This window comes from Kogia breviceps, chromosome 3 (genome assembly GCF_026419965.1).
Source record: "Kogia breviceps isolate mKogBre1 chromosome 3, mKogBre1 haplotype 1, whole genome shotgun sequence".
Lineage (NCBI taxonomy): Eukaryota > Metazoa > Chordata > Mammalia > Artiodactyla > Physeteridae > Kogia > Kogia breviceps.
This window is the reverse complement of record NC_081312.1, coordinates 101,855,728-101,882,221: the sequence shown is the minus strand read 5'-3', so window position 1 is coordinate 101,882,221 and position 26,494 is coordinate 101,855,728. Positions and strand designations below refer to the sequence as shown.

General features: G+C 41.8%; 1 protein-coding gene across 3 annotated transcripts in view; it reads right to left on the bottom strand.

The window, feature by feature from the left end:
- The window catches only part of ARID3B (AT-rich interaction domain 3B), a 53,184-nt gene extending 26,914 nt beyond the window's left edge, over positions 1–26,270 (bottom strand). For 2 of the 3 annotated variants that reach the window (XM_067029344.1, XM_067029345.1), the window contains exons 1-2: positions 26,119–26,243; positions 22,827–23,504 (exon numbers count right to left, since the gene is read on the bottom strand). In XM_067029344.1, coding sequence (XP_066885445.1) covers positions 22,827–23,426 — 600 coding nt within the window. In that variant the 5' untranslated portion in view covers positions 23,427–23,504; positions 26,119–26,243. Of the gene's footprint in view, positions 1–22,826; positions 23,505–26,118 lie in introns of all 3 variants that reach the window. The other variant, XM_059058648.2, reaches the window with a different exon arrangement.
- Between the last annotated feature and the right edge of the window lie 224 nt (positions 26,271–26,494).

Sequence of the window (26,494 nt, the reverse complement as noted above, 5' to 3'; positions counted from 1 at the left end):
TCAATGAGCATGGAGTGGGGGATAAACAAGGCATGTTTTGGCAGGGAGGATGCAAGTCTGAATAGTTAACGTGGAAACGGGCTGTGAAATGCCTTGAATACCAGGAGGAAATTTAAACTCTGAACTGTGAAGAAGGGGGAGGCGGTGGATGTTTTCTGAACAGAAAAATAAATGATTAAATCAGTGTTTTAGATGATTTTAATGACCCATTTTTGTTGGAAAATATGTAATATACACATACAAATGTATATAGGCACCTAATCGGATTGGAATCATGGGGGATTTTCACTTTTCAATTTTTTCATTAACATTCATTCACATACAAACATCTGATCACTAGGATATACCAGATACTGTGAAAGGTTCTGAAGGAAAAAGAACAAGACAGATAAGAACCTCTGACTTCTTGGAAGTTACAGTCCAATGGAGAGAGAGAGAGAGAGAGAGAGAGAGACGATTTAAAAAACTGTTTATTTTTTCTAGATTAACGTCTGAATCATTTGTCAAGACCCATCACTTGCTTCTTCCCCACCCCCCACAACTAAGAAAAAATTCAGACTGCACTGAAATTACAGAATAATTCAGTGAACTGACACAATCACAATATAAGAGAGCAATATGACTCTTCATTTAATAAAATATATTTTTAATGTTCCTCAGTAATGATTTACAACGTTAACATATTACTTTTGTAAACGGTATGGAAGATTTGAGAGGGAAAGCCAGCACTGGGGCTGGCCACCTATGCAGTAGCCCACACTGATAATCTGGGTTGGGGGTGGGGAAAGCAGTAGAACCAGGGAGAAATGACTGTCTTAAGAAGCAGCCAAGTCAGAGAATCAACCGGATCTGGACTGAGGGGATGAAAAAGAGAAGGATGAATCTGAATCTTGTCGTGAGAAAGGTATGCTCTGATGAAAATGGAGAGACGCTGGGCAGGGGATCAAGCAGGAGGTCTTTGAGCACTAATGAAAATAGACCGTCTCTGGGGTTGCATCGGGGGTGACAAGAACAATCCCACAGCCCTGGAGGACGCCAGGTTATGGCAACTGGCAGCAGCAAGAGCCAAAGGCTTATTGCCAAACTTCCAGTCAGAAAAGAGACATTTAACCAGCATCTCCTGACCCAAGAAACGTACCTTGGGCTTTTTTACTGGGATTTGAAAAAAAAGCCCAACCAGACCACGCCTCTAAGATCTTAGGAGCCAGTACTGCATTCCTTAGAGCTGTACCTCCCCAGAGACAGGAGCGCCTGACTTTAAAAGCAATTAAGTATCTAGGCTATTTTAGGATTACTCCTTGACCACCTGGAATATCTTATTAAAGCACAGCTCAGATGTCCAAAGCAATTTTAGTTCCCATTCCTCACTCCTCCCCAAGGCAAGAGTTAACCCCTTCCTTCAGGCTTAAAGCGCAGAGGCTAAGCTACTAACTCTTCACTTGAGCTCCCCATATTCTGAAACCTCTCAGAAACTGCCCCATCCTTAGAACACCATCACACACACCACAACTTTTATAGAGATTCTTGAGTGTTCTCTGAAGACACAAACATTCATGTGTTTCCTTTCCGTCTACTCTCTATAATCTAATAGATTCTGAATCCCACCCAAGGTTCGGATCTGGGCAAATTCCTGGGACTTGAACCTCAAAGTAGTCATTAGCTAAATCACTAGACTTCAAAGGGCTGATCCCAAGCTCATGGATATCAGTCAATAACTTTGAAATACAAAGTGTAACAAAAGTATTCGGGCTGAACAGTGCTGTTGTTAGTATTGTTATTATTTTTTAAATAAGCAACACATAAACTACCTTTTCTTTGGCTACATCTGTGGCTCTGTAGGTATTATCTATACCACACTTGTGACTATCCTACTACTGGATGGGTTGATGATGTTGTTAATGTTAAAAGTCCAACTCCCTGATCTCAGGAGGAAGAAAAGAAAAACATCTCTGCCCTCCCCCCAGTTTTAACTGATCCCAGGAGGTAATGAGACATGCACAAGGGGGTAATGGGCAGGATTATAGGAGAATCCTAAAAGGAGAGGGGAGCCCCAGGAAGTAAAACAGATACTGTTATAAGCAACACTGTTGGACTACAAAACCCTCCTGATAAGATCAGGATTACTGCTCTTAGCTCAATCGCTCAGGCCTTGGAAGCACTAGAGTTATAATTATCAGATGCACACCTTCCGCTGTCAGGTAACTTTAGCAGGAACCAGAAAGTGCCTCCCCACCTCTTACAAGCAACAAAGATCAATTCAAACTCGGTGGCTTGGAAAGAGCCAAGGGACACTTTTCTGATTAAGCAGTAGAAAGGAGGAAGGGTGGGGGAGGGGAGAGAGGGTGGCAGTCCTACCTTTCCCTCTAGGCATATAATCACTCCATGCAATAATCAAGAAGACTGCCCAGAAATGGGGTGTTTCTGCAAAAGGAGGAAGAAAAACTAAAATGCACTGTTGGTGATGAGGACACCTCTATGCCAAGGAGTGAAGTGGCCCAGCCAAGTCTAAGTCTGAGCGCCACAGAGGAAAGTCCCAGCTCCTTTTCTCTGCAGAATTCAAGTTGGCAGCACTGCTTATTCCAGCCCGTGAACTACCTACCACCTGAATGTCCACAGTGGTTGCTGACATCACTTCACACCACAGAGCTCAGAAAGCCAGAGCTGAGCTGAGTGAGAGAACATCTCATCTGACCTTCGTCTGAGAACAGAAGAAGTCAAGAAACCTGCCCGAAGTTGGTGCTTCAGAAAAGTGTCATCAAACTTTTTTCTTCAAACTACATATTTTAAATGTATAGGAAGACATATTTTTAAAAAATGCTATGATGAATTATTTTATAAAGTAAAAAAAATTTTCAAGTGTGGGATTCCACAGAGCAGGTCTCCTCAGGCAGAACACACAGGTGCACTTTGTGTTTCAAGTCAGCCCCGTTTACAACTTTGAGAGCATCTCCTAGGGCTTCTCCCAACCCCACGGCCCCACACCCTGGGGGACAGCACTACGGTATACACATTCCAACTCTGAGGCCAGCTTCCCCTGTGCTGCCCTCTGCCCTCGCCCAGGCTAAGTCTCTCTCATACAGAGACAGTAACACTCCTCTGTGAGGCTTGTGCACCTGGCACAGGGCCTGGCAGACGGTAGGGGCTCAAATAAATGTCAGTACCTGAAGAACAAGCCACAGGAATGAACTTAGGAGAACTGCTGAGGGCTAACTGATGAATTTGGGGTGGGGGGAAAATCACATACTGAAAAGCAGGTGGACTTCAAGTTCTAAAATACAACCCCATAAAAGGGATCTAGAAGGCAATGTAAGCCATTTCCTAAAGAAAACAGTTCCATTTTGAGGTTCAAGAGGATACACAGAGGAGAGTGCACCCCCTCTCCCGGGATGGCAAAGAAGGAGCCCGTTATTCATATGTAAAATTAGAAAAGCTTTAAAAAAATGACAATATTCAATAACAAGAATTGGGGCAATGGGATCTCCTATATTCCCACAAGGAAATATTAAAATACCATGACCTTTTCTGAAGGTCACTTGCCTTAAAATACCCATCACAATAAAAACAACAGCAGCAGCAACAACCAATAATAATTGAACACTTACCACATGCCAGAACCTATCCCCAGTGTTTTATGTGCATTAAACAGTTAAAACCTCAGCACAATGCTCTGAGGTGGGTACTATTATTACCCTCATTTTGCAGATGAGAAAACCAAGGAACAAGGAAGACACAAGGAAGTGACTTGAAGAAGGCTGCAAAGTGATCCAAGAGTGTCAAGTTGAGAATCAAATGCAGGCAGTGCACCTTCAAGTCCCTGCTTGTAACTGCCTTACTTTCTTAGTATCCTCCTGACCTTGTCATTCTGTTCTATGAATCTACCTGAAAGAAGAAACTAGAAATATAGTACGATTGTATTTTTAATAGCAAAAAATTACAATAGGCTAAAGGTGTGACACATGAAGGTGCTATCCACATGACAGAACACTGTGCAGCCATTTAACACTGCCTTTTAAAAGAGTTTGATCCCTACTTCACATCCTTCCTATTAATTCAAGATGGAGTTAATATCTACATATAAAAAATACAACCATAAAATAATAACTATATATATTTTATAATATTGGGGATGGGAGGGCCTTTTTAAGTATGACAGAAACCATCAAGGGAAAAAAATCAACATATTTAGCAACATCAAAAATTTAAACTACCTGATGAAAGAACTACAATGAAGCTGAAAGACCAACAAGTGTGAAAAATACTTGAAACACAAGGACAAGGATCTATGCAAAAGAGCTACTACAGATCAATAAGAAAAAGATAACAATAGAAAGCCGGGTAAAGGCAACAAAAACACAACATACCAAGACTCATGGAATGCAGCAAAAGCAGTATTAGGAGAGAAGTTTATAGTAGTAATAAAAGTCTACATTAAAAAACAAGAAAGATGTCAAATAAACAACCTAACTATACTTCAAGGAACTAGAAAAAGAAGAACAAACTAAACCCAAAGTTAGCAGAAGGAAGGAAATAATAAAGATTAGAGCAGATATAAACAAAACAGAGAACAGAAAAACATCAACGAAACTAACAGTTGGTATTCTGAAAAGATGAACAAAATTGACAAACCTTTAGCTAAACTAAGAAAAAAAGAGAAGATAAATTCAGAAATGAAAGAGGAAACATTACAACAGTGCCACAGAAATAAAAAGGATTATAAGAGACTACTGTGAACAATTATATGCAAGCAAACTGGATAGTCTAGAAGAAATGGATAATTCTCAGAAACTTACAACCTACCAAGACCGAATCATGAAGAAACAGAAAATCTGAAGAGACCTATAACTAGTAAGGAGACTGAATCAGTAATCAAAAATCCCACAACAAAGAAAAGCCCTGGAACAGATGGCTTCACAAGTAAATTCTACCAAACATTTAAAGAATTAAAACACCAATCCTTCCCAAACTCTTCCCAAAAACTGAAGAAAAGGGAATACTTCTAAACTTATTTTATGAGGCCAGCACTACCCTGACACCAAAGCCAAAAAATGCCACTATAAGAAAACTACCTGATGAATACAGATGTAAAATCCTTAATAAACTATTAGCAAACCACATTTGAGAGCACATTAAAAGGATCATATACCATGACCAAGCAGGATTGATCCCTGGGATGCAAGGATGATTCAACATACAAAAATCAATGTGCTATACCACATTAACAGAACAAAGGATAAAAATCACGATTATCTCAATATATGCAGAAAAAGAATCTGACAAAAATTTAACACCCTTCCATGATAAAAATACTCAACAAACTAGGAAAAGAATGCATGGCCTCAACATTTTAAAGGCCATATATGAAAAGTCTTCAGCTAACATCATACTCAATGGTGAAAAACTAAAAGCTCTCCCTCTAAGAACAGGAACAAGGCAAGGATGCTTACTCTTACCAAATCTATTCAACATAGTACTGGAAGCCCTAGCTAGAGCAATCAAGCAAAAAAAAAAAAGTTAAAAGGCATCCAAACTGTAAAGTAAAAATAAAATTACCTCTGTTGGCAGATGACATGCACTTATATGTAGAAAACACTAAAGATTACACACACACAACATACACACAAACTGTTAGATCTAATAAACAAATTCCAGAAAGTTATAGGATACAAAATCAACATACAAAAATCAGTTTTGTTTCTGTACATTAACAATAAACAACCTGAGAAGGAAATTAGGAAAAACAATCTCATTTACAATAGAATGAAACAGAACAAAATACCTAAGAATAAATCTAACTTAGGAAATGAAAGATTTGTACACTGAAAACTACAAAACATTACTGAAAGAAAACAAAGAAGATATAGATAAATGGAAAGACATCCTGTGTTCATGGATTGGAAGAACTGAATATTGTTAGAATGTCCATGCTACCCAAAAGTGATCTATAGATTCAACGTAATCCCTATCAAAATCCCAAAGGCACTTCTTAACAGAAAGAGAAAAAACAATTCTAAAATTCTTATGGAACCATAAAGGACCCTCAATAGCTAAAACAATCGTGAGAAAGATGAACAAATCTGAGGCCTCACACTTCCTGATTTCAAAACATATTACAAAGCTACAGTAATCAAAACAGTATGGTACTAGCATAAAGACAGACAAATAGACCAATGGAACAGCAATACAGAGCCCAGCAGTAAACCCACGTACATAGAGTCAACTGATCTTTGACAGGATGCCAAGAATATGCAATGGGGAAATGACAGTCTCTTCAACAAATGGTGTTGGAAAGACTGGATATCCACATGCAAAGAATGAAAATGGATCCTTATTTTATACCACACATAAAAAATCAAGTCAAAATGATTAAAGACTTGGGACTTTCCTGGCGGTTCAGTGGTTAAGACCTTGCCTTCCAATGCACAGGGTGTGGGTTTGATCCCTGGTCAGGGAGCTAAGATCCCACATGACTCACGGCCAAAATACCAACATATAAAACAGAAGCAATATTGTAACAAATTCAATAAAGACTTTAAAAAATGGTCCACATCAAAAAATCTTAAAAAAAAAAAAATATTTAAAGACTTAAACGTAAGACCTGAAACTGTAAAGCTCCTGGAAGAAAATATAGGATGAAAGCTTCATGACATTAGTTTTGGCAATGATCTCTTAGATATGACACCAGAAGTACAGCCAACAAAAGCAAAAATAGACAAATGGGACTACATCAAAGTAAAAAGCTTTTGCACAGTAAAGGAGATAACGGAGATAGAGTGAAAAGGAAACCTAGAGAGTGGGATAAAATATCTGCAAACCATACATCTGATAAGGGATTAATATCCAAAAGATATAAGGAACTCCTACAACCTGACAGCAAAGAACCAATAACCCAATTAAAAAGTGGGCAAAAGACTTGAATAGATATTTGTCCAAAGAAGACACACAAATAGCCAATATGTATATGAAAAGATGCTTAATATCACTAATCATCAGGGAAATGCAAATTGAAAGGACAAGATTATCACCTTGCATCTGCTAGGATGGCCATTAAAAAAAACAAACAAGAAGCCAGAAATTAACAAGTATTGAAGAGGATGTGGAGAAACTGGAATCCTTGTACACTGATGGTGGGAAAGAGTATAGAGATTTTTGAAAAAATAAAAAATATAACTATCATATGATACAGCAATATTCATTTCTGGGTATTTAATCAAAAGAACTGGAGTCAGGATCTTGAAGAGGTATCTGTACTCTCATGCTTACTGCAGCACCGTTCACAATAATCAAGATATAGAATCAACCTAAGCGTCCATCAATGGATGAATGTATAAAGAAAATGTGGTTTATATATACTATGGAATATTATTCAGTCACAAAAAAGGACATTCTGCAATATGTGATAACATGGATGAACCTGGAGGGCATTATGCTAAATAATGTAAACATGTCGATAAAAATTTAAATAAATGTAAATAAATAGAAATAAGCCACTCCCATTTATACGAAGTATCTAAAGTAGTTAAGGGGCTTCCCTGGTGGCTCAGTGGTTGAGAGTCCTCCTGCTAATGCAGGGCACATGGGTTTGTGCCCCGGTCCGGGAAGATCCCACATGCCTCAGAGCGGCTGGGCCGGTGAGCCATGGCCGCTGAGCCTGCGCGTCTGGAGCCTGTGCTCTGCAACGGAAGAGGCCACAACAGTGAGAGGCCCGCGTACCGCAAAAAAAATAAAAATAAAGTAGTTAAAGTCATTGAAGCAGTAAGTATAATGGTGGTTGCCAGGGGCTGAGGGGAGAGGGATGGGAAATGGGAAGCTGCTTTTCAATGGGTATAAGTTTCAGTCATACAAAATGGAAAAGTTCTAAAGATCTGCTGTACAACATTATGCTTACAGTTAATAATGTGAACTATACACTTAAAAATTTGTTAGAGTAAATCTCATGTGCTTTTCACAGTTAAAAAAAGAAAGAAAAATGGGCAAAGGCTACAAGCAGGATAAGTCACAGAACAAATACAAAAGGCAAATAAACATATGAAAAGATAGTAATATACATATATCCTCTGATCCAGCAAATTCAACTTCTAGAATAATCTATCCTGCCACAGAAATACAGACAGAAGGGCAAAGGGTCAAACGGCATCTACAAAGATAGTTTGTATTTATACTAAACACACATACTCTCCCACATTCTGTGACTACACATTAAATAGGTAAATATACAGAAACAGCCACAGAAGCTGATTCATGCCTAACTGTGGCCTCCTCTGGGATGGGAGGGAGCAGAGTAGGCAACAGAATACTATAATATGTTTTAAAACTATAAGTTTTCACTATGTATTTTCCTATATTGTTTCAATTTTTCATGAACATCTATTCACATTACTTATAAAATTTTGAGATATGATTATAAAAACATTGCTAAATAAATCTTTATAAACACGCATCAAAGGACAGTCATAATACTGAGTAAAAAAGTTGTAAAACTCCTGAATAAAAAAGTAAGTTGTTAAAAACAAGCAAATGTATTTGTGAAGAGAAAAAGCTCTGAAAAGGTATAGGCCAAACTGTTAACAACAATGACCTGTGGAAAGTAAGGCTGACTTTTACTTTACACATTTCTGTACTTTAAAAATTATTGAGTCAATATAACTTCGGTAATATGGTTTTTAAAAATTAAACTATTTTAAAATAACACTTTAAAATAATAAATACTTTATATAAATTGCTCATGGGGTGTTAGGTAATAAAGGTTGGGCACAAAAATAAAACCAAAAAAATATGTCTGTAATAGCCATTTAAAACAAAACACAAAGGAAATACAAGAAAATGTTTACATTTATACCTAAGTTATATGGTTGTGATGATTATATTTTCTTCTTTACAAATTTTTATATTCTCTAAAATGAGTCTGAATTACTTGGAAAATCAGAAAAAATAAAGTTACTTTTAGAGTAATGAAACCACTAAGAAAAGATTATCCTTGCCCTCTCTCTCTGGAATAGGAAGAGGAGAGGCATGTAGGCAGAAGTTGGACCACCTGTGTTCATAGCCCAGCTTCCCAACTCTGAGACCACAAGCAGCCCATTTCACCCTTCTTTCCTCATCTGTAAAATGAAACAAACATGTAAAGGAGGGATAATATCAGGGCTTACTTCACACAACTCATTGAAATAAGGCAAATACCCAGCACAGGAGAGATAAAGTCCAAGCTATTAAAAACAAACAAGCAAAAAACCAAAGTAGCAAACAGAATCATGAGCGAGGATAGTCTGATGTGGAGCAACTCTACCACCTCCCTGTCTCCAACGAAAATCTCACTAGACATGCTAGATAAAATTTAACACTCCACACCCCTTACACACATAGCTAAGCTTGAAACCAAGAGCCCACAGTGCCAGAAACAAGAAGGAAGGAATCAGAGAGCAGTGAGCAGGCACCAAAGCTGAAGGGCTCAAGGGAAAAGGGACCTAGATATAGTTTTTAACAGCTGAGGGCTGAGGACTGGAGATTTAACCACCCCTATGGGAGAAGAGTCCAGGCTGCAGGCCTCCTGCATGCCAGGAACTATAGCTGAGATAAATGCATAAAGCCAGAGGCCAGGAAGGACTACGCTTCCACCCTCCCATGAACTAGGGCCTAAAAGACTGCCCACCAACCTGGAGAAGTGACGAACATTGCCATCTGCTAGGGTCCACATGGAAAAAGAGGGTCCATAAGAAATGGAAACCCAGGCTCTCACCAGGTACAAATGTAAACTCCAAATTCATACCCCAAACCAATGGCAACCTGCTAAACTTGTAGGGCCCCAGCAGGGGAGAAAACAAAGCTCCCCTTAGGAATGCTTCCATAATCCAAAACACATGGGACTCCCATGGAAACAAATCCCAACTCAAAATAGGATTACACTGAAAAACAAAAACAAAAACAAACCACTGCAAGAGGAAACAAACCATCAAAGGGGAGAGTAACATGACACAAGGAGCACTTGCACCCCAAGAATTAGAGATAATAATAAAATAATCAAAAAGCAACTTTAATTTTTTTTATCGAAGTATAGTTGATTTACAATGTTGTGCCAATCTCTACTGTACAGCAAAGTGACTCAGTTATACACATACAGACATTCTAAAAGCATCTTTAAAACAAGCATGTTTAGGGCTTCCCTGGTGGCTCAGTGGTTAAGAATCCACCTGCCAATGCAGGGGACACAGGCTCGAGCCATGGCCGGCAAGATCCCACATGCTGTGGAGCAACTAAGCCCGTGTGCCACAACTACAGAGCCTGTGCTCTAGAGTCTGCAAGCCATAAATACTGAGCCTGCATGCTACAACTACCGAAGCCCATGCACCTAGAGCCCGTGCTCTGCAACAAGAGAAGCCACCACAACAAGAAGCCTGCGCACTGCAACGAGAAGCCACCGCCAACGAGAAGCCTGCGCACTGCAAAGAGTAGCGCCTGCTCGCCGCAACTAGAGAAAGCCCGTGTGCAGCAACAAAGACCCAACACAGCCAAAAATAAATAAATAAAATAAATAAATTTATTAAAAAAACAAAAACAAGCATGTTTAAACAATGGCAGAATGTTGGTTGGTAACTGCTAAAAGCTGGGCAAAGGACACAGGTGGTTCATTACCATTCTCTTCTTTTGTTTATATGAAATTCCCATAATAAAGAGCTTTAACAAGTCCATATAAAGTTTTTTTTTTAAAGTTAAAGATGTTCAAAGAGCTAAAGGAAGAAATAGAAACCACATGGTAAGAAGAGGCAGATTTTTTAAAACCAAAAAAGAACAGATATTAAAACACAATATTAAGAGAAACTTTTTAAAAAGTGATTAAGTATATAGACAGAGTTGAAGAGAGAATTAGAAACTGGAAAACAGAATGTGAAAATATCCCAGAATGCAGAAGAAAGACATAAAGAGATAAGGTTATATAAGAAAGGATACAAAGAAGGCTAAATGAGCAGGTTCAAATACTTCTATTACAATAGTGGTCAAGGGACTTCACTGGTGGTCCAGTGGTTAAGAGTCCACCCTCCAGTGCAGGGGACATGGGTTTGATCCCTGGTCAGGGAACTAAGATCCCACATGCTGTGGGACAACTAAGCCCACAGGGTGCAACTACTGAGCTCACGCACTCTGGAGCCCGCACACACCACAACTAGAGAGAGGACTGCGTGCCACAACGAAGAGCCCGTGTGCTGCAACTAAGACCCAACATAGCCATATACATACATAAATAAATATATATATATATATATATATATATATTTTTTAAAAGGGCTTCCCTGGCGGCGCAGTGGTTGAGAGTCCGCCTGCCGATGCAGGGGACGCAGGTTCGTGCCCCGGTCCAGGAGGATCCCACATGCTGTGGAGTGGCTGGGCCCGTGAGCCATGGCTGCTGAGCCTGCGCATCCAGAGCCTGTGCTCCGCAATGGGAGAGGCCACCAAAAAAAAAAAAAGAGTAAAAGAATAGTGGTCAAGGAAAAATAGCAGCTAAGAAAAAAAAATGATACAAATCAGGTTGAAGGAGCAGATCAAGGCCCAAGTGGGGTAAATAAAAATATGTTCAAACCCAGAACACTAGTACAAGTGCAAAATAGGAGACTCAGTAAAAATTTTAACACCACGAAAGAGGAAAAAAAGATTCACAACAGTGACAATTAAACTGATAATAGACTTCTCAACAGCAAAAATAGTTGCTAGGAGACAAATGGAATCATATCTTCAAAGCATTAAGATGAATAATGGTCAATCTAGAATCTAAAGCTATGAACAATCATACAAGAATAAGGGCAAGATAAAGAAATACATACATTTATTTTATTTTTATTTTTTATTAATTTTATTTTTATTTATTGGCTGCATTGGGTCTTTGTTGCTGCGCACGAGCTTTCTCTAGTTGTGGCGAGCGGTGGCTACTCTTCATTGTGGTGCGCGGGCTTCTCATTGCGGTGGCTTCTGCTGTTGCGGAGCACGGGCTCTAGGCACGTGGGCTTCAGTAATTGCAGCACGTGGGCTCAGGAGTTGTGGATCGCAGGCTCTAGAGCACAGGCTCAGTAGTTGTGGCACACAGCCTAAGTTGCTCTGCGACCTGTGGGATCTTCCCAGACAAGGGATTGAACCTGTGTCCCCTGCACAGGTAGGCAGATTCTTAACCATTGCACCACCAGGGAAGTCCCAAGAAAGACGTTCATTTAAAAAAATTTTTTCAGGCATACCAAGACTGAGTTTACTATATACAAATCTCTGCTAAAAGAGTTACTAAAAAAGGAAGAAGACTGAACCCAAAGGGAAAGAATGGGATATAAGAAGTAATGGTGAAAAAAAAGATGGATAAACTTGTTGGGAAGTTTAAATAACTATTGACTGGTAGGGGAAAAAAAAAAACACCCTAATTTGGGGGTGGGGGTAAAACAAATTGGAATATTGGATGATGGAAGTGGAGAGGCAGAAGCTACATTAGAATTTCTGAGATCCTAATATTGTTTAAAAGTAGTGTAGGGGACTTCCCTGATGGTCCAGTGGTTAAAACTCCACGTTCCCAATGCAGTGGGCCTGGGTTCGATCCCTGGTCAGGGAACTAGATCCTACGTGCCGCAACACCGTAACGAAGATCCCGCACACGGCAACAAAGAACCCGAGTGCCACAATTAAGACCCAGTGCAGTCAAATAAATAAATAAATTAATTAATTAATAAAAAAGAAAGCAGTATAAAAAGTCAGTAATGAAAGTCTAAATCTAATCAACAAAAGAATAGAAACAAAAAGCATAACTTCTAAGCCAGTAAAGGAGAAAGAGACAGTGGTTAAAAATCCACCTGCAAGGGCTTCCCTGGTGGTGCAGTGGTTGAGAGTCCGCCTGCCGATGCAGGGGACACGGGTTCGTGCCCTGGTCCGGGAAGATCCCACATGCCGCGGAACGGCTGGGCCTGTGAGCCATGGCTGCTGAGCCTGCATGTCCGGAGCCTGTGCTCCGCAACGGGAGAGGCCACAACAGTGAGAGGCCCTCGTACCGCAAAAAAAAAAAAAAAAAAAAAAAAAAATCCACCTGCAAAAAGATCAACAACAACAACAAAGAAGAATCTGCTTGCCAGTGCAGGGGACGCGGGTTCGAGCCCTGGTTCGGGAGGATCCCACATGCCGTGGAACAACCAAGCCTGCTGCACCACAACAACTGAGCCTGCACTCTAGAGTCTGCGAGCCACAACTACTGAGCCTGCGTGCCACAACTACTGAAGCCCGTGCACCTACAGCCCGTGCTCCACAACAAGAGAAGCCACCACAGTGAGAAGCCTGTGTACCACAAAGAAGAGTAGCCCCCGCTCGCCCCAACTAGAGAAAGCCTGCGCAGAGCAACGAAGATCCGACACAGCCAAAAATTAATTAATTAAGGTTATTTTTAAAAAGAAAAGAATATTCAATCAAATGACCAAAAGACAGGAAAGGAGAAAACAAGAAGCAAAGAAAAAGTATGGTTAAACTGGAAATCCAAAGTTAGAGGGCAGAAATACGTCCAAATGTATCACCAGTTCTAATAACTATATGGATTAAATTAACCTAATAAAAAAGACAGACAAACAAACTTAGTAAGGAAGATCTGAATAACACAATTAAAAAGCTTGATCCAACATACAGATATACAACCCCACCTCTATTAAATACAGAATATACATTCTTTCCAAGCACATATGGAGAATTTATAGAAACTGATCATACACAAGGCCAACACAAAGGATATCACAACAAATTCCAGAAAACTGATAACGCACCAGTTCTCTAACAACGATGGTTAGAGCTTAATTATAAGCTATAATATTTTGTAAAAAGATAAAAACCTACATATTCGAAAACTAAAAAACTATTTTTGAACAACTCATGGGTTAAAGAATCAACCACAGGGCTTCCCTGGTGGCGCAGTGGTTGGGAGTCCGCCTGCCGATGCAGGGGACACGGGTTCGTGCCCCGGTCCGGGAAGATCCCATATGCCGTGGAGCGGCTGGGCCCGTGAGCCATGGCCATGGAGCCTGTGCTCCGCAACGGGAGAGGCCGCGACAGTGAGAGGCCCACATACCGAAAAAAAAAAAAAAAAAAAAAAGAATCAACCACAACTGAAATTTTGAAATGTTTAGGGAAGCACTGCATATCAAAACTTGTGGGATACAGCAAAAGAGCAACTTTGAGAGAAATCTGCAGCTTGAAATTCATTTGTTAAGTAAAAAGAATTTCAGATGTGTTAAACATACAACTAAATAGGCTTAAAAACAGGACAGACACACAGAGTACAAGTAAAATTTAGGAAATCTAAATAAGATCAGTGGATCGTATCAATGTCAATATTCAGGCTGTCACAGTATACTACAGTTTTATGAAATGTTACCATTGGGGGAAACTGGACAAAGTGTACAGGAATCTCTCTAAATTATTTCTTAGAACTGCACGTGAATATACAATTATCTCAATGAAAATTCAAGTTTAAAAAAATGACCAAAATCCCCCAAACTAACACCACGACATGCTGGCAAGGATGTGGAGTAACAGGAACTCTCACTCATTGTTGGTAGGAATGCAAAATGGTACAGCCACTCTGGAAGACAGTTTGGCAGTTTCTTATAAAACTAAAGATACTCGTTGAATACAATCCAGAAATCATGTTCCTTGTTATTTACACAAATGGGTTCAAAATTATGTCTAACAAAATCCTGTACACAGATGTTTATGGTAGCTTTATTCATACATGCCAAAACTTAGAAGCAACCAAAATGTCCTTCAGTAGCTGAATGGATAAACAGACTGTGGCACATCCAGACAATGGAATATTATTTGGTGTTAAAAAGAAATGAGCTATCAAGCCATGAAAAGACATGGAGGAAACTGAAATGCGTATTACTAAGTGAAAGAAGCCAATTTGAAAAGGTTGGTATGAATAGCTGGAGCACAGAGGATTTTTAGGGCAACCAAACTGCTCTGTATGTTACTATAATGGTAGATTCATGTCATTATACATTTGTCAAAACCCACAACAACAAGAGTGAACCCCAATGTAAACTATGGACTTTGGGTGATGATGGTTCAGTGTTGCTTCATCGACTATAACAAATGCAGCACTCTGGTGCAGATTTTGATAGGGGGGAGGCGATGCATGCGTGGGGGCAGAGAGTATATGGGAAATCACTGTAGTTTCTGCTCAATTTTGCTGTGACCTAAAACTGTTCTTAAAAAAAAACACATTTTTTTAAAGAAATGAAGTGGTGCTCTTCACATAAAAAAAAAAACAGGGCAAATTAAAAGAAAGCAGAAGAAACAAATATTTATGCAGCGCCTATTATCTGACATTATTCTGCTGGGTGCTGGGACACAATGATAAGCAAAACAGACAAGGTCCCCATCCTCTTAGAGCTTACCATCTAATACAAGACTCATATCAAACAAATAAACCACACAAAGTATAATGTTCAGTGACAACATATACAGGCATACCTCATTTTATTGTGTTTTGCTTTACTGTGCTTTGCAGGTACTTCATTGTTTTTAGAAACTGAAGGTGTGTGACAACCCTGTGTTGAGTACACCAATTTTTAAAATTTTTATCTTTATTGGAGTATAGTTGCTTTACAATGTTGTGTTAGTTTCTGCTGTACAACAAAGTGAATCAGCTATAAGTATACATACATCCCCATATCCCCTCCCTCTTGAGCCTCCCTCCCACCCTCCTTGTCCCATTCCTCCAGGTTGTCACAAAGCACCGAGTCAACCTCCCTGGAGCACTCTTATTGGTGCTATTTTTCCAGTAGCATCTGCTCACTTTCATGTCTCTGTGTCACATTTTGGTAATTCTCAAAATATTTCAAACTTTTTCATTATTATTATATTTGTTATAGTGATCTGTGATCAGTGATCTTTGATGTTACTATCACAAAAAGATTACAATTTGCTGAAGGCTCAGATAATGGTTAGTATGCTTTATCAATAAAGCATTTTAAAATTAAGGTATGTACACTGTTTTTCTAGATATAATGCTATTGCACACTTACTAGACTACAGTATAATGTAAACATAACTTTTACATGCACTGGGAAACCAAAAAATTCATGTGACTTACTTTGTGATATACACAACCAAATCCGCCGTATCTCCAAGGTATGCTGTAACATGACCTACACTAAAGGTGAAGACAGTGCCTCTGAGAAAGTGATGTTTAAGGTGAAAATGGAAACTGGGGTAAGAGCCTGAAGGAGTGTTTTAGGCAGGACTAGCATATACAAAGGCCAGGGTGACTGGAGTACAGTGATAGGTCAGGATACTGGCAAAAATGAGACTGGAGAAGCAGGCAGGGATCAGATTATGCAGATTTGGGGTTTTACAATTAGAGCAACTGATGACAAACTTCGAGGGCATTAAAGTAGTGACATAATCTGATTTGGTTTTTAGAAGATCACTCTAGCTGCTGTGTGGAGAATGAGAATGGAGGAGGGTAGACACAGAAACTTGTTGATAGTTACAACAGTAAGTAAGAAGCGTGGATTAAGGAGGTGATGGTGGAGAAGAGAAGTGGCAGGATTCTAGATATTTAGATGGGAGAACTGATAAGAATTGGTGATGAACTGGACATTACCAGATGAAATGACAGAGTAGGAGGTATACAAAGATAGTCAGCTCTAAGGTTTCTGATATGAATGACCAAGTGGGTAGAAATGCCCTTTACAGAGAAGGAAAATAGAGGAAATAATTGTGTGGGAGTAGGTTGGAAATTAAGAGTTATATGTACTAAATGTGAGGTGCCAGTAAAACATCTAAGTAAAACATCCCAAGAAGGTAGTTGGGAATATATCCATTGAACTCAGAATGGAAACATGGGCTCAAACAATGCACACTGGAGTCAGTGGCTTGTGGATAGTACTTAAAGCCATGAAAGTAAAAGAAATTGCCCAGGGAAAGCATATAAAGAAGAGGGTTTAAAACTGAGCCCTGGGGAACCTGGAGCTTTACAGGTTAGATAGAAGAAGAGAAAGAGGTTAAAGAAAATAAGCCAATGGAGGGGCTACAGAAAGGAAGAAAAGGAAATGTTTCAAGGAGAGGAGTCTACTGAATTCAATACTGCAGAGAAATCAAATGAGGTGAGAGCAGGTGGGGCTTGGAAACATGGTGATCACTAGGAGGCCTTACCAAGAGGAACTTCAGGGACATGGAAGAGATAGAGGCCAGACTGAAGTGTGTTGAGGAGTAAGTAGAAGGTGACAAAGTGGAGGTACGGAGTGCAAACGATTTCCGAGAGGCTTTGTTGTGGGAAGTGCGCGGATAGTCAGGACTACAGAACATGTTGGAAAGAGATGTGCAGTTAAGGGAAAGTTTTTAAAAACTGATTTCTTGGGAATTTCCTGGCAGTCCAGTGGTTAGGACTCCATGCTTTCACTGCAGAAGGTCGGGTTCGATCCCTGGTCAGGGAACTAAGATCCCACAAGCCAAGTGTCGTGGCCAAAAAAAAATTAAATTTAAATTAAAAAAAATAAAAAGTGACTTCTCATTTCCTGGTAGCAATCAAATCAGGCAGATTTATTTATTAAAAGGAGACTTTAAAAAAAAAAAAAATTGGGGGAGGGCTTCCCTGGTGGCGCAGTGGTTGAGAGTCCTCCTGCCAATGCAGGGGACACGGGTTCGTGCCCTGGTCCAGAAAGATCCCACATGCTGCGGAGCGGCTGGGCCCGTGAGCCATGGCCACTGAGCCTGTGTGTCCGGAGCCTGTGCTCCGCGACGGGAGAGGCCGCAACAGTGAGAGGCCCGTGTACCGCAAAAAAAAAAAAAAAAAAATGGGGGGATAGTAGAACATGTGTTAGTGTGGAATAAACTTCAAAAGAGAGTCCCAAGAGTCAGGGAAATGGGTTCACTGATGAAGCAGGCCCCTGAAAATTAGGAGGGCATGGGATCTGGGACACACATGGAGGGATTAGTCTTTGCTAAGAAAGGTAAAGACCCAAGTTAAGTCCCTAATCATGTATTTATAAGAATTCAACATAAACAAAGCATACTTCTACCTAAAGGAGAAATATCCCTATTCTAATATGGAAAGAAGCAGCTTCAAGAGTGCAATGGCTTTAACTCACATAATCCTGAAATGCTTCAGAGAACCCTAGAATACCAGAGTTTGGTCACAGCTGTAGAAAACTTGAAAAGGAGTTGCTTTAGAGCACTAAGATTTATGGAACGTCTTACCCTACAAAGATAGTAAAAACTGAAAAATTACAGCTTCAAAAAGTATTTAGGTGCTAATGACAATTCAACCTAATCTTTGCCTAATGGTATACATTTTACAAAGATCTTTCACATTCATTTTCTTCTTCCATTTTTGTAATATCTTTAAAATTGCTCCCTGAGGATGGTAAGAGAGGATTATCATCCTCTGGGAGAGATGTATGCATGGGTTCAGAAAGGTAGGGTAGGACATCTGTGCCAAGCACTATAGCAAGCAAGTGGTGGAGTTAGGATCTAAATCCACATCTTTTGGCTCCAAAACCAATGCTGACTTAATAATTACATCTTTTACTACATAACAAGTTTGCTGAGTATTTATGCCTTGACCTTTGGGGGTTAAAGTCTAGAAGGGCGACCAAGCACTCTCACAAATCACCATTGACATCTTAGATATCATGGAACACTGGGCTGAAGAACCACTGACAGAGCCAAATTAAGAGAGCGCAAGTTCTAGGTCCCAATCCTCCCCCAAGTGATGGACAGTCTGCTCACCCAGATGATGACAGGAGAAGACACAAACTCAACACGCATACTGAAAACAGAAGTGAAGAAAACTCAAGGTTGCCAAACACTTCAGTTACCAGGACCAAAACACAAAGGAAATGTCTAGGGCAGTGTCTGATGAAAGCACAGCATATGTTCTCGTTCTAATTACACAGTCTAAAGCAGGGTTTCTCAACCTTGGCGCTACTGACATTTGGGGACCAGATAATTCTTTGTTGTGGGGGACTGTCCTATGCATTGCAGGACATTTAGTAGTATCCCTGGCCTCCACCCACGCAATGTCAGCAGCACAGCTCCACTTGCCCCAGTCATGACAACTAAACATATCTCTCGACTTTGCCAAACATCCCTTGGGAGAAGGAGGGGTTGGGTAGATCACCTCCAATTGGGAAACACTGATCTAGATGGATTCCACTATGAATATTGGAGCTAAGGCCATGCAAAGAAGACCTACAAAGAAAGTGGAGAAAGCTCATGATCTTATTTATTTTCAGGTACTAGTCTGCACAATCTTTACTAAAAGCATCAAATGTTCCAAAGACATGCAGTACGTACCCAGAAAAGTAGGCCTAGCCAAAGAGGCCACACCTCACTACTTAGCAGAACTCTTGGTAATGGATTCTGGAGACCAAGCAGTCAGTCAACCTTCCTCCTTCTCACACTCAGTAATCCAAGAGACTGCCAAAGTATACAGAAAATCAGACACACTCTCTGGCTCTCATATGCCCATTAAGCCTTCATTCATCTTCCTATCCTACGGGAAGAAGTCTATGCCCTTCTGGAAAATTGGCTCCATTAATGGGCTCAAGACAGACAAAGCCTGCACTGCCTGAACTGCTCTCTTTCCAGAAGGACAGAAGACCACCCCTAACAGGCCAGCAACACCCCTAGCTGGTTGTATGTTGACAGGCTTCTACTGATCTCCCTTGAGAGAAGGGACACTCAGCTCTCTGTTGTCTTGTTTTACAATTATTTACTCTGCCCATCGAAATCTGATGGGTTTTAGAATCTTGGCTCAATGGCATTATCCATCTTCCCATCGCTCTGGTGTCAGAGGATGCCACACTCTTTCTAACAATCCAGGCCTTGAGAAGCATATTACTTTCTAAGAGTTTCTTCAAGGAGAAAACGTGAAATAATTTTGATTTTACATGTTACAAGAATGTGATTTCAGAAACAAAAGATAATCTGTGGAGCCCTTAAGCATTCCAAATTTTGCTTTGCAGTTGGCAGATGCCCACTGCAGCCCCCACACCAGTCCCAAATCTTGTAAATACTTTTGAGTATTTCCGTTGATTTACCAAGCTATGTTAGCTATGCTGTAGACAAAATCAACTTTATCTTGGTGTATGAATATCTGAAACAAAACTCTGATTTAAAATATCTGCAGCATAGCTCAGACTGGACAGTTGGGCTTTAACTGAGTCAGGACAGAGTAAAATTGTTGCAACCCAAGACTCAATCCCCCTTGAGTTACCACACTGCCTCTGCTAAACCTAGCTGGTGAGATCTTCAAGGGAGAAGCATGCCTTAGCCCCTGGAACAGAGGCCTGGCCTAAAGAAGCCTCTGTAAAAGTTTGTTATGTAAAAGAACAAAATGGACACTGTCACCCATTAATAAGATCTTTTTGCGCTCTCTGGAAGTTAACTGCATAAGAAACAAAAGACTTTGAATAATTTTTTTAAAAAGCTAGTCTCACAGTTTGTAGTAGTTTCTAAAGGCTCTCCATTGGGATATTATTTTTTTTAGTGCCCCTTCCAAAGCACAACTAAAACATTTAAAAAATCCCCAAGCACATTATTTACCACTGTTAGGAGAAGGATTAGATAAAGGAGGAGAGCACAGACCAAATCAATCTTGAAAAATTAAATTCAAAAGGAGAAAAGGAGGTACACATCTAAGGTTTAAAGTCGTCATTATCCAGTGACCCCCTAACCCAGCTCTTGATCTCCAAATCCAGCGGGAAGGTAAATTTAGGGTGCGAGATTAGGCCTCAGCTACACTGGCATTTAAAAACATTCTGGCAGGTGCTCTGCCAGGCAGTCTATAATTAGTGAGTATGCCTCGGAAACTTAAAATGAACTCAAAGGGTTTCAGAAGCCAACAGCCAGCCTCCCAAGCACTGAGCTGTGTAGCCATGGGGCTGATGCTGTCTAGAACCAGTGTTGGGTGCCTGCATGGTGCACACATGTGTGCATGCACAAGCCACTTCTGCAGAGTGTCTTTTTTCAAAGCTCTAATGGCTTGACCTCAACACCTGCTGCACTTCCTGAAGACAGACAGGCTCTGGAGCTCCACTTGTTCCTCGCACGAGGCTGTACTTTCTAGGAAAGACCGCACACACGCAGAGGCTGGCCAGCTGCCAAGGCGGGGGTAGCCCAGCCACCTCGGGCCTGAACTTTCCCAGTGCTGTCAGGGCGGGATCCCACTAGGAGCTGACTCAGCGGCCAGCATGGAACTCTGCCAACCACACAGCAGTGCGGGGGCTGCCGGCAAGTCACAGATGTTTTGCTAAACCAAAGCAATCAGCCGGGAGGCGGATCTGGGCTGGCGGCCAGGCTGCTGCTGTCGGGGAAGCTGGCATTCATTCTCTGATCCTAGTCCGAGCTCTGCCACTACCTCCCTGGTGATCTGAGGGAAAACCTCTGTGCATCTCAGCGTCTCCCCTGCTTCCGAGCATGTCTGTGTGGATGCAGCAGAGGATGGCACTGTTTGCATGAAAGAGCACCTGGAGCACTACTTCCCACCACATGCTGGTTCTGTTAATCCTCACAACATCCTTGGAGGTAGGCTTCGTTATTTTGATTTCACAGAGGGCTCAAAGGAATTAAGAGCCCTACCAAAGGATCACAAGGGTAACAGATGGAAGAGATGGGATTTGAACCCCACTTTGCTGGCTCTGGGATCTACTACAAACACTGCTACTATGAAACTCAGATCAACTGCATAGGCAGGGTGCCTTGATAGAAAGACGCTGAGTTTTCAGTTTGCAAAGGACCTTTCTCATATGACTTCTCGGATGCCCTGTGTAAATCCATAGCCCTTCACAACTAATTTCTAAATAGCACCACTGGACCACATGAAGTGTATGTGCTTATGGGCAGTACCCAAATATTACCAGCTTTATTATGAACTCCCTGCCTAATCACCAACAAGTCACTTAGCCTGGAAGAACGGATCATCACTCCCATTCTTCGGGTGAAGAAAAGCGGCATGGCAAGTCAGAAAGACAAGAAGAATTAGAAGGCAAAGAACACAGACTCCTTAGGCTCTATCCCTAGGATAATTCATTAGGACCCTGGAATCTATATTTTTAAAAACTCCCTAGATGACTCTGATGCTCCGCCATGTTTGGGAATCACTGAAGCTTGCCTTGGCTCAAAAGGGAATTGTGAAGGATTCCCTGGAGGTCTAGTGGTTAGGAATCCGCACTTTCACTGCCATGGCCTGGGTTCAATCCCTGGTCAGGGAACTAAGATCCTGCAAGCCGCACAGCACAGCAAAAAAAAAGTAAAAAATAAAAAGGGAATTGTGAGGTCTACTCTTCCCTGTTTCAAAGGAGGTGATATAAGGGTGAAATGAAATCATGTCTAAAGGCTCTTTGCTGGAAAATATACACAATGCAAAAGGTTCTCATCAGCTATGTTTAGCAGCAAAACAACAAAACTGACCTTAAAAAGCATGATCCTGGGTTAGCCTGGAGCTAAGACACTGTGTTAGGCAAGACTGTTCTCTTATCAAACTACTACTAGAAAAACTGAAATTAGAGCCACACATCTCATTTTTAGATATCCCTCATAACTGTTGCAACCTCATTCTTCCTTTAAAAAAAAAAGACTGTACTTACAGTCTTTCATATTAAACTTGGAACAATCTATATTAGGAGTAACTTACACATTTCACTGCTCTAATCAAGAAAACAACTATGAGGAAAAAACTCAGTCTATTCATGTCTAGGCTGCTGGTCACTGAAGTAGGCTGAGAAGGCACAGACTGGCACAGACCCTGGCAGTCCAGTACCTCTCCCTGGCTAGCCTTTAGGGAGAACAAATAACGCCCCCATACCAGAAAGACTGACCTGCTTGAGCTGCTCATCCAGATTCCAGCCCGGCTGCCCTGCTGTGGAGACTGAAGCTGAGGCCTTAGGAGCATCTTTGGTATGGTCTTCTTTAGCTTGCTGTCCATGTGGTGGGAGCCCTGACGCTGGAAGCAGACCAGATACGGGTGCTGCTCTGGGGTCTTGGCGAGCCACCTTCTGCACATGAAAATATTTTGAAGCAGCCTGGGTCTCTTTCTCAGCCACCTCTGCAACTTCATCATCCCCATCCTCATCTTCCAAACCTCCTTCCTCTTCCTCAGGCTCTGAGTTCACCTTGCTCCGTTCAAACACTCGGGCCACTGCTGGGGCTGGTGGAACTCTGGCTAATGGACCCAGGGCAGGGCTGCAAGAAGGCCTCCCAGGTGTGGCAGAAAGGTGAGTCTGCTGTGTGACCAGCTTCTGGGCATACAAGAACGGGGTTTCTCTCATCTGCTGAACCTGCTTCTCTCTGGCATCCATCTGCAGAGGAGGCAGGTGTGGTGGCTGTGGCGGCGGCGGCTGCTGCTGCTGTGGCGGTGGCTGCTGCTGTGGCGGCGGCGGCTGCTGCTGCTGCTTCTGCTGAGGCTGCAGTGGCTCCATCACTGCCTCAAGCTTCACCCACCGATTGGCATGGCTCTGAACCTGGGCACAGCCCGGCAGGCACACTGGGTGTAAACTCTAAGTGATTAATAGAAACCACAAAGAAGAAGAAAAGAAAAAGGAAAAAAAAAAAAACCAACAATGTAAAGCAGGTATAAAAAGGTTTTCTTTTCTCCAGTAAAGGGCATGAGTTCTGAGCATTAAACATATGCCCGTAAACCTGAGTTTTAAGATGAGTAAGTGGTGGGAGTTTGAGATGGGGGTAGAGCGGGGTAGGGGGTGGTGGGAGTTGGTTAAGGAAAAGTATGCAGAAGAGGAACAGGATTTAAGAGGAGAAATAAATACAGGATGAATCTCAGCTGTGGTGGACTACTGTGGGTTTAAAGTGAAGTATATCCAGATGACATTGAGTCTGCAAACATCTGTGTTCTGATCTCTCTTCCTCAACATTATCAAACATTAATCTGTTTATTACTGAAAAAGCAACTGGGTTTGCACTGTACAGAGGTTGTGAGTATGAAAACCACAATTTAAAAAAAGGGAAAGAAGGGCCTGCCTACAAGAAAGAGAATATTGCTTAGGTTCCCAGGCCCATCAGAGAAAGATATTACCATCTAAGCAAGACACAGAGCTATCAGGCAGAGGGCAAGATTTCTCTCATAGAAAAGCATAACCTAGCAAACTTGCTCTTAGGTTTAAACTTTTAAAATTTCCCAGATCAAATTGCCAAGCCTGCTTTTTGAGTGGGCTGAGCCAATGCTAACCAGACATTATAGCCTCAAAAAGAATCCAATTTCAACAACATGAGAGAAAGAAACACGCAAGGAGGCAAGAGTTTCAAATTGCAATCGGCACTCAAAAAACAAACAGGCGGGAATTCCTCTGGAGATTTTTAAGGTAATTAATTGGAAACAGGTATCAATATTGTCTAAACGAGGCAAAGCTTCTTTTTTATAAACAGCCTAGTAAATCTCTTCACATCCCCTTTCTTTCTGATTCACTTCTATGACATTCTATGACGAATACAAAAAGAAAAGGCTTTCAGGCCAAAAGTATTCTGGGGGCAGGTTTATCAGCATTCTTACCAATCAGTCTCCAAACACACACCCCTTTCACACCCTCTCCTCCTCTAACCAACCCCCCTTTCTTTCCTCCTTTCCAGGCCCCCATCCCCAGCAAACCTCACTTGAGTTATGCTTCCTCAGCAAGTCTCCATAACTGAATGGATTACTATGCATGGGCAAATTTTAGGTTAACAGGACTTGCAACATGGCGTACAATGTTGTCATCACATGAAAGAAGAAGCTGCACTGCACAGGTTGGGACTTGATATTTGCGTTGTTCCACTGTTTTAGGACTGGGTAGAAAGATTAAAAAAAAAAAAAAAACCCAAAACTTAAGTATCTAGGTATCTTCAAAAATTCATGGGGAAGTAATCACACTCCTAGCAATAAAAACTGTTTGGATTTAGGCATTTTTAAAAAACCGGGTTAGAGAAAAAAGGTACGACTTTTAAAGTTAGGCAAAAAAGTAGAAATTTTAAAATTCTCATTTTCTGTTTAATCTTAGAAGCACTGCTTTTGTCTTTTGCATTCTGTGAAAGATTCAAATTCCAATTTGCCTCTTAACTCCCTTTACTTCCTCTCTTGGTACTTTAGAAAGTGTGAGTTATGCCGGAAGCAATACTTTCATTCTGCTATAGTCCTTTTTATAGTGTAACAAAGCATGAAAAGATTTACACCCACATTAAATCCAGTTGCCAAAAGTGTTCATTTAAAATAAAAACAATTTGCATCAAAGAAAAGTAAACCAAAGAATAAAGAAAATAATTCGGTGGTTATTTTAATGCTCCTTACAACACTATAACATCAATCAATAACAAGCGGGATAATTTTTCATCCAAGTCTTGCCAGTCATTGAACAACTGTTTCTCATTTTGTGGCACCATCTTCTCTGTATGCTGTCCCCAGCAGAGGGGGTGGTGTCTCACAGCCTCTTTAGTTAAGACTGAGATGACTCAGTTCTACAACTCGATACACACACCATCCCCCAAAGAGCCTATCTCTCCCCTGTCCCTAAGCAGCTAGTTGATCCAAACAACAATACCACCTGCCTACTTTTAGAAAACTTAGGTCTCATAAATCTAAACCACTCCATCCCTTCACAGGGCTCACTCCCCCATCTCCCCTAAAGTTCCCGAACCTCTAAGCCCGGCGCAACGGACTCCTTGCACCTTTGAAGCCGGCCTCGCCCACCATTCCCTCCCTCTACCTTCGCTGCCGGATCCCTCTGGCCTCAGCCCCCTTTAAGCCCCATACCTCCACCCCCCGCCATTCTTTATACCCCCACAACCCAACTCTATCACTTTTACCTCTACTGAGCCCTCCAAGCCAATCCGCCAGCTTTTCTTAGATTGTCCCAACCCCACCTATTCTAGCCCTCTCAGTTCCCAGGGGCCCCCTCACTCTTCCCATCCCTTTATCTCATATCACCCTAATGGGCGAGGGCGCCTCCGGGCTCCTCCCAGCGCTCTCACTTTTCCTTCTTGGCCCCCGTGCTCCTCTGGCCCGCGTCTTCACGTCTTCACGTCTTCCCCTACACACCTGCCTCTCCTCCTACTCCGCCGTCCCCTCCACCTGCCACAGCCCTCGCTCCCGCCGAGGCTGAGGGAGTTGGGCCCCGCGCGCCTTACCTGTACGGGGCGCTCTGGGTCCGCCAGCGGTGGAAGAGGCAGCCACTCAGGCCCCGGCGCGGCAGCTGCGTTTCGGACTTCTCCGCAGCCGGGGGCCACAGCCGGGGCGGGGCCCGCACCGGAAGCGGCGCCGCGGGGCCGGGTTGCCGGCCCGGGGCGGGAAGGGGCGGGGCCACACGGTATAGGGCGGGGCCTGATGCCGGAAACGGCCAAAAAGGGAACGAGGGGCGGGGTCGGGCGGAAGTGATTTCTAGGGAAAGCCCCGCCCAACTGAGTCGTGGGCGGAAGTGAGTAGAAGCTGGCGGAAGCTTCCTCCAATGGGGAAGCGCAGACATGGAGGAGTTCCGGTGTGAGTACTTCCGCGGGGAGTTGAAAA